Below are 9,398 nucleotides of genomic sequence, written 5' to 3' on the forward strand. Positions count from 1 at the left end.
TGACAAGTATTTGTTTGCTACGATGGATCTATGACTACTATTGAAGTAATATGATCACATGTTAACTTGGGGTTGAGGTTTGAAAACTATTTAGGGTTCATAAGAAGTAATGGAGCTAGGGTTCCTACTTGAATTAGGGTTTTAGGGTTTCTCATGAAATGATAGGTTTCTAGTTTTCTTCCTTATGGAACTAGGGTTTTCTAATTACCCTAAAATTCTTGAATTAATCACTTGTTTGCAAAGTTAAAGTTATTAATAACTTTGAAATAAAAATTATATTGGATTTGGCATTTTATTATTTTTAAAGACTTTAATAATTAAAGTACTTATTAATCAGGGTTTAAATCCCTCTAATTAGGATTTAACAAAATAACCAATAAATAAAATTAGTTTTAATGTTTTCTTTAATTATTTACTGGTTTTTATTTAATTTAGAAATTTTTCCTAATTATTGAATTTTAATTGCATTTATAATTAAAAGAAAAGGCTTAATTATTAAGTTGAAAACAATTAAATTTTTATTAAAAATAAAAATTTCATATTATATTTTTATTGAATAGATTTATTTTTAGGATGATTTTGATATCTCATTTGTATTTTTCTGAGTTATAATGAATTTTCTAAATATTTGCAAAGTTTCAGCAATTATTGAATTTGAAATAAAAGCTAAAAAAAATGACTAAACGCACCCGGACAGATACCACCCACAGTCGATGACTGGTGGGTCCGCTGCCAGGTCATCTACCACGAGGGCCTGACCAAGTCAAAATAGAGGTGGGTCGCACCTCGCCGGTCAACTCCACACCGGCGAGTCAGCCGGCGACGGCGCCGCCGATTTACGGCACCCCCGGACGCGAATCGAACATCTACGCACTCCCCTTGACACGCTGAGTTCCCTGGTGGGGTTGGTTTCTCGAGCGGAGCACCGGAGCATCGCCGGAGAACCAACCCGCGGCGGAGCAAGTCCGGCGAGGTCTCAAAATCGGCCTACTGCATGCTAAACGATGCAAACAAGGGAGCTCTGGACGCGTATTCTTACCCTGAGGCTGATGGTGTAGTCGCCGGTGAGGGTTGGGGTCGGATTCGAGCTGAGTTTCGCCGATACCGGCGATCACCGGCGCAAGGGAATCCTCAAATTGGCTCGATAGGGGATGCTTCGACTTGATTCCTTGTACTGGGATGATCTAATCCTCTTGCCAAAGCTCTAGAGCCCTACCATGGACCTTCGGGTGGTCTACAACGACGGCTAGCTGGAGAATTCTCCGACAGCGACCCCGGTGTGTGGAGAGGATTGAGAGAGATGGAGGATCTGAGAGAGATTGTGGTGAGGTGTCGAAGATCAAGCACTCCACGGCGCTCCTCCAGGTGGTTTTATATCCCGCGGCGTGCACTTTGGCGATGGCACGACGTCGGAGACGGTCGGGATGCGGCGATGTCGGCGAGCGTGTCTCGGCACGTATCTTGGCGCGTTTGAGATAGGCACGGACGCAACGAGGCTTGTATGCACTTCTGGCTGGTCGCGGGTGTCCGGGGCATCCATATCCTCGACGAGCAGGTGGCGAGGCTTCCACGCCGGCGTGTCGACCATGGAGAGGAAGACGAAGCTGGTTGGCTTCTGTTTTTATTTCGAACGGGTACATGGGTTGGGTTTTGACGGTGGACTAGACTGTTGTTGGGCTGCTCTGTATGCTGCGCTGCTGGGCTCGTTCGGGGTGTTAAGGTCCAGGTAAGCCTGGTAAGGTCTCTCTTTTTTTTATATTTATTTCCTGTTTTCCTTTTCTAATTTGTATTCTGTTTTAAATTCAATTCAATTAGTTTATACCCTGCAGGTAATTTATACTTTCAACATTTTTATGACTAAACAAAGGGCCATTGTATTTCTGAATTATTCTTGAATTACTTTTAACATAGGTGAGCTTTATTGTAAATTTTGATTAAGCATGATTTTATGCACTAATGTAATTTTCCTTTCTCTTGTGGATTCAAATATGTTTTGATTTATGAGAAGTGACACCTCCAACTCAAAGTATTTGAGGGATTGTAATTAGAACTTAGTTTTTATTTGGGAAGTGATCTCTTGCTTATTATTTGATGTGCATAATTGTGTGTTAACAAATTGGAACATAAGGTTTACTTTATGGACAATTCTAGGGTTCCAATACTATTAACCTATTGACACATGGGTTGGAACTTAAGTGTGGTTTAGGTTTTAGCTGTGATCACACAGGTGATGCACAAACTAGGGTTGAGATATAATTCTAGGTTGTGGATATGATATGACACCATATTGTATTTGCTAGGGTTTACTCTCCTCTATGATAAAATGGTTACTTGCTTAATAATTCATGTTCTACTTTAATTACTAAGAACTTGAGAATTAGTTTTGTCTTCTCTCAATTAACTTCTATTGCTATCCTCAATTTATCATTAAAGTAACTAAAGTTGTTATAGTTCTTTTTATAGTTAACTTTGGTCATATGGATGGATGGTTTCTCACCATATTAAGTATGGAGTTTTACTCTAAGGTTTTCTAGGTTCTTTAATTGAGGAGTAAGTGGGATATAGTTGTGATAAGATTCTATTTATGATCACCAAGTTATTCACAAGTTAAGGTTAGGATATAAGCCTATGGTTGCTTACTAGTTACCTCCCTATGATTTCATGTGGTGAATGATATATACTTATCCTATTAGGGTTTAACTTATCCTCACATACCTCAAGAGCATGATCATGGATTAGGCATGATCCACTTGTTCTTAATATCTTTACATCAAGTTCTTAGAATTTATGATCATTACTCATTTTATAATGATCAAGGTTTGGCTTCCTAAGTTATCTCTCAAGAATTAGGTTTCTCACTCCCAAGATTAAGTATTGTCTTGATCAACTAAATATAACACTTCTATTTTACTTTCTTGGATGGGACTACTATGGTTGCTTCAATAATTTATATCCCAGGAGAATACCTGAGATATTCTGTTAGGGTTTTACTTAAGCAATGTTGATATACTCATCTGGGTATATGGATAGTTCTCTCCGTCAAATTCAAGTGTTGCCTCAACTAACTTGAGTGTAGCACCATAGCTTGAGCTCTCTTTCATAGGAATAGTTATTCTAGGGTTTATGGTGTGTTCACAATATCTCAATAGGTATCTAGTCTAAAACTCCACTTGGTTATCTTGATTGAATTAATCTCCTCCTTACTTTATCAATTCATGGATATGGTATTATTCCATGTGATATTAGGTTATCTCACCACTCCAAGGGAAATGGTTTACAACCTAATGCTTTAGTTCAACGTTGTCCTTTATTCTTAAATAGATAAAGCTTGGATTGATATGAATGGTCTCTCTCATTTGGGAATGACTTGAATAATACTCTAGGGTTCCTCTTGAAGATGATGATTTAAATACTTGGATGTATATCCAAGGTTTAGCTAAAGGTTTGTTATTGCTTCTCTAAATATTATAATAGAACTCTCACCTCTCTAGGTTTGATGTATAATAATTTGGAATAGAGAAGAATTATATTCCTTAGTTGGATCTCCTTGTCTTGTTTCCAAGATTAAGGTAGAATGAATATCATAGGGTTTATGATAAGTGCATGGATTAGTTTAAGACATGGAGAAGATAAGTGAAGAATAGTTTCTCCAATTATTGTTACTTGATTTCCAATTAAATGGATGTTCATATGTTATGGCAAGGAATATCATGTTGTGATCTTCAATAAGATCAAGTAGTTGATCCTTGATTAATAAGTTCTTGTGTTGATTTTAATTCCATTTGATCTAACCCCTTAGATCAAATTATCTCTACCCAAAACAAGGTTTTAGCGAAGTCACATTGAGGTTTATAGCGCTTGACTTGATGAGCTATTTCAATTCCACCAAGGTCAAGTAAAACTTCAGTTACTGTGATTGTTTTACTTTAAAGCGCGAAAATTCCCCAGATTTTCTATGCATGAATGCAATGCACACATCTGTTTCCTCTATTTTTGTAACCCCATTACCTGGGATATTACAGAGGGGGTTTAGGGTTGGTAGGAGGGAGGGCCTCTGGAGGGGGCTTAGGGTTGTGAAAGATCGAGATGTCGCCTAGAGGGGGGGGGGTGAATAGGCAATTAAAAACTCTTGCGGATTGTCTTGTAAGAATGCGGAATTAAACTATCGTTTAGTTTACAAGCACAAACCCTAAATATGCTAAGCTCAACTAAGTGTAACAATAGGAACTAGAGCTAAGCAAGATAGGCACAAGATATATGTAGCACAAGTGATAGCAAGATATATATACTTCAAGCACGATGGCTATCACAAAGAAAGAGAGCTCGGGTATAGAAATAACCGAGGCACGCGGAGACGAGGATGTATTCCCGTGTTCCCTTCCTTTGCAAGAAGGTACGTCACGTTTGGAGGAGTGGAGGTCCCACGAAGGATTCCCCGCGCCACGAAGGCTCACCCTATTCTCCGAACCACACCCACGAAGGATAATGGCCCTTTCCTTATGGTTAGTTGTTCCTTCGCTTCGGAGATGGCAAGCTCCACAACCACTTCACAAGCTCCACGAAGGAGAAGCCCGGGCCTCTTCACAATCTTCTTGAAGAGATCACCGGAGCACTAACCGCCAAGCCAACTAGGAGGTCTCCCTCCAAGAGTAACAAGCTCACGGTCTCTCACTCGAACTAATCATGGTGGAGAGCTCAACACTATGCAATGATGCAAAGCAAGAACACTAGGTGTTCAAATCCTTCACTCTCAAATCCCCCCCAAGCAACAAATGCTAAGATGAGATTGGAGAGGAAGAATAATGGGGAAAGTCAACAAAAGACTCCAAGATCTAGATCCCAAGAGTTCCCCTCACTTAGAGGAGAAATGGATTGGTGGATGTGTAGATCTAGATCTCCTCTCTTAGATCCCTCAAGAATAAGCAAGAATCATGGGGGGAGACAAGAGAGAGAGCAAGTTCTTCAAAGGCAACAATGGAGGAGAGAGAATGGGAAGAACTACTTGCTCAAGGTGGAAGAATGGCTATTTATAGCTAGGGAGCAAATAAAACCGTTGGGGGGAAAGTCAAGCAAAGACGCGCAGGAAAATCGGCCCAGCCGGTCCACAGGCCCGCCGACCGGGGCAGGAGCCGGACAGGCCGGTCACCTGCCCGGCCGGACCGGTGGGGCGGGAGCGAGCCGGGGGAGGCGGCAGCAGGCCGCGCCAGGCAGCGGGCCGCGCAGGGGAGACGGCCCGACCCGGCAAGGAGGCCGGTCAGGCCGGGCGCCGGGTGGGCCGGCGGCTGCCGGGCCCGGGGCCGGACCAAACCGAGGCCGCCTCAGTAAGAGGCCCGGTCGGTGTCAGCACCAGGGCCGGCCTGGACCGGGTGGGCCGGCAGGCCGGTCGGCCGCCCGGCCGCTCTTTTTTTCTTTTTATTCTGCTTTCTCCTTTTCTTTAATAACTAATGCTCCCGAACTTCGATTGACATGAAACCAATTTTGTTGGAAAGATAACGACGAATAGAACCCCCAAAAAAAGAACATTTTAGATGATTTTAGAGAGGGAGTCTCCCACCGTCAAGAAACGGTGAAGACGTCCAAACTCGAAAACGCAATAGAAGATGCATGCGGATTTCGTTTTCGATGAACTTGGGCTTGTTGTAAAGCTAGCAACAAGCTCAAGAACCTCTCACAGAGAAACACCAAGATGTAATAGGGATATGAAAAGTATGCAAAGGGTTGAGCTCCCTAAGACGATGTGATCAAGTTACCCAACCGAATGCCCCTCTTGATAGTGCGGCTATCTATCCTATAATCCGGTCTCCCAACAACCACCTTGAGACCGGTAAAAGGAAAACCTAGAAAGGCCATACCTTTGCCTTGCGCATCCCGCTTGATCTTGATGATAGCTCTTCACGCTCCACTCAAGCCGGAATGCCTCACTTGATCATCGTTGCTTCGTGTAGACTCACAAATGCTCCCCCATACACCATGATGGGAAAGCTCTATTGATGCACATCTTCACATGTCCATTATCACCAAATGGACGGCAAGCTTCAAGCATGTGATTCACTTGAGAGATGCTCATCTTGAACTTGCCCGACTCAACCTTGTATCTTCTCATACTCTATGATACTATCTTGAGATGTATATAAAGAATTCTTCACTTGGAATCAAGCTCTCAAGATCTTGATCATCCATTGCTTATCACATAAGATAGAGTATGGCTAATATTGAGTTCCACATAAGAACTCCATCTTCATTTCTTCTTCTTGATCATATCACATATATATCTTCAAATCGATGATCTTGATGCCAATACATAAGGTGTATCTTTATCTTCATGGCAACCATACTTGAATCAAACACATGGAATACAAGTAGTACCTATGGAATATTCCTTCATATAAACTCAATGAATACATTAGTCCATAGGGATTGTCATTAGTTACCAAAACCACACATAGGGGCAATATACCCTTACAGGTTGTAAAAAGGAAGAAAAAAAACACGAAAAATGCAAGATCCACAATTGTTTCCTGCTGCACGGCCAATTTTGATAACTTTGATACAAATATTGTATTTTTTGTGTCCTATCGTTTGAATTTCACCCCACGCATTGTATGTTTTTTTTATCGAGGGAAAACTCGTATCATTCTTGTCGATCCCGTTCGTGTAGCTTCAAATAATCTTTGAAAAAATGATCACATTGAAACGTCCATGCATAGCGAGCTTGCGCCGAGTGTCCCCAAAATATGATCTTACGAGTATGAAAACGATCATATGGAGTTAAGTTTTAATAAGAAAAACCGAGCCGCAGATTCGGTGAGCTAATTGTAAACAAAAAAGAAAAAATATACTAAGAAACAGCGCATGTAATTTTCCCAATAAGCACACCTTAAAATAAGCAAGTAATAATTCTTGCATCAGAATCCCTTTTTTCCCGCGGCTCCCAATCTTCGGATTTCGTTGCCCACACCGGAGTCCCCTTTTCAAAAATCCCTGCGCCCTGATTGGTCCATCGGACCCTCCCACGGATCGCGCTCCCTCCAGGTTCCTATAAATCTCTCCACCTCGCCACCGATCCATCTCGCAGTTCAAAGAGCAGCGCGCCCTCGCTTTCGATCCAGCCGCCGACGCCACATCTTGAGTTCGTCGGAGAAGATGGCCGGAAGGAAGGGCGCCGAGAGGAAGAAGGCGGTGACGCGCTCCGCCAAGGCCGGGCTCCAGTTCCCCGTCGGCCGCATCGGGCGCTTCCTCAAGAAGGGCCGCTACGCCCAGCGCGTCGGCTCCGGCGCCCCCGTCTACCTCGCCGCCGTCCTCGAGTACCTCGCAGCAGAGGTAACCGATCAATCTATCCGAATGCCCCTCCCTCTTCTTCCTTTCTCGCGCTCGACGACTGGATTGGTTTCTGACGCGGTTGATCTTGGTTCTTCCCTCAGGTCCTGGAGCTGGCCGGCAACGCGGCGAAAGACAACAAGAAGAGCCGCATCGTGCCCCGCCACCTGCTGCTCGCCATCCGCAACGACGAGGAGCTCGGCAAGTTGCTCGCTGGCGTCACCATCGCCAACGGCGGGGTGCTGCCCAACATCCAGTCCGTCCTGCTCCCCAAGAAGACCGCCGAGAAGGCCGCCGCCGCCGCTGAGAAGGAGTCGAAGTCGTCCCCCAAGAAGAAGAAGTAGCCGCGCCTAGCCTACACAGCATAGGGAGGGAGAAAATGTGTTTTGGTTAGGTGTACACAAGACAACAACTGGTTGTGCTTGGTCTCAGTTTTTGCTAAGGAAAGCTGAATCGTTTAGCCCTTTCAATCTTGATTGTCTCAAATCTTTCGTTTGGCTGTCGTGTATCCCAAATGATGCTGTTCATACTTGACCGGATCTCGAACTTGATGCGCCCACGCGATCTGTTTCCTTGGTCCAAGATTTCTTGTAGTTTGGTGTGGCGTGGTGTCAATTGTGAAAGTTTTGAGGGGCGATCTGATTTCGGGTAGACGATTAGATGCATCAGCCAATTTGGGGATTATTTCTAGGGTTTATAGGAGATCTCTAATTGGTGAAAGACAGTGGTGCTCTGTGTGGTTACATTCGGGATGCTGCTGAACCGAAACGATGCTTTCTCTGCTCCAAATTGTTTATTGGGTTCCATGGATGTGTTTATCATACTTAGTTCAGTTTATGGTCAATTTGTTTGATGCTTGGACCGGGATCTCTTCTCTGTTTGAGATAGGATGGACTTCCAGTTACATAAGGTAATTAGCAAACCTACTGAAGATGGGTTTCCTGCTAGAAAAAAGTCGAGTTCTTGCTAGTGGAAGCTGAAAATAAATCTTCACTGTGTCAATCTGTTGTTCGAATCTCGTGTACTGTAGTTGCACTGACTGAGAACAAGATTCAAGTATGTGCACCCTTACGAGACCAGTTACGAGGAGAGTATTCTTGGTCTGGCTATGACCTATGCATCTACCTGTGCTGCCAAGGTACCAAATGGAGTTGCTTTCTGAGAAGGTAGAAGGGAAGGAGAGATTCTGCTCATTTGTGTGCTGGAGCATACATGTAGTATTGCTTTGTTGGAACAAACATTAGAGGTTTGTCACGAGACTGCATATATGGAACATGGGGCATGTGAACCCACTTTTTGAAAAGTTCCGTTTGTGATGTCAAAACATTCAAAAATCGAAACACAAAATGATTTCCCAGATGATCTCAAATATGTGCCCTGGACATGAGTTTCGTGACGAAAAAACCTTTTATTTTGTCTCGGTAAAAAAGTGAAATTTTGCAGGGCTATATAGCAGTATATATGTGACGTATTTTGTCGATTCTGAAATAAAAAAGTGGTTTCTCCGCGAAAACTTTCTACCCACACATGGAACATGCGTACGTACCCGAATATTTTTATTTCAGAATTTTTTCACATTTGAAAAATGCATTTCCAACTAGGGTTCACATGCACCCAGGTTCAAACCGGAACCCCCTTTGATCCATTATTAGCATATGTCACTGTTTGACGAAAGCAAAGCTACAAAATTTTATTAGGAAAAGTATTGTTATCCCTCGGAGGCACAACCTCTCGCAACCTCCACCTTAGCGTTGCGACGCGTGTCTCGTGGACACACCACCGGATGTGCCTCCTTCCCTCTCTTTTTTCCCTTCTTATCCTCTCCCGAGTCTTCGCCTCCCACCTCCATTATTCCCCTCTGCGCGACCGTCGCGCTCCACCGACATGCACACGAAAGGAGCCGCCACCTCCTCCACCTCGTTGTTCCTCACATCTCCCTCCCTCAACTGCTAGTGTTGCAAGCTCCACCATAGCCATATCCCCCTACCTCACGTTCTTTTCCCGAATACATTTGGCGCCGGGTTGTAGCCATGGTGGCAAAGGGGAGGCGGCGTAGCGGCGATGCTGCGAGGCTTGGCCAC

At 43.7% G+C, this 9,398-nt stretch overlaps 1 protein-coding gene across 1 annotated transcript; it reads left to right on the top strand.

Moving 5' to 3' along the window:
* Nucleotides 1-7,143: 7,143 nt before the first annotated feature.
* LOC124708671 (protein H2A.6-like) lies at nt 7,144-7,661 on the top strand. Its single transcript, XM_047240350.1, has 2 exons — nt 7,144-7,320; nt 7,422-7,661. The coding sequence occupies exons 1-2, from the start codon at nt 7,144-7,146 to the stop codon at nt 7,659-7,661; spliced, it is 417 nt and encodes a 138-aa protein (XP_047096306.1).
* Nucleotides 7,662-9,398: the final 1,737 nt, after the last annotated feature.

This window comes from Lolium rigidum, chromosome 1 (genome assembly GCF_022539505.1).
Source record: "Lolium rigidum isolate FL_2022 chromosome 1, APGP_CSIRO_Lrig_0.1, whole genome shotgun sequence".
Classification (NCBI taxonomy): Eukaryota; Viridiplantae; Streptophyta; class Magnoliopsida; order Poales; family Poaceae; genus Lolium; species Lolium rigidum.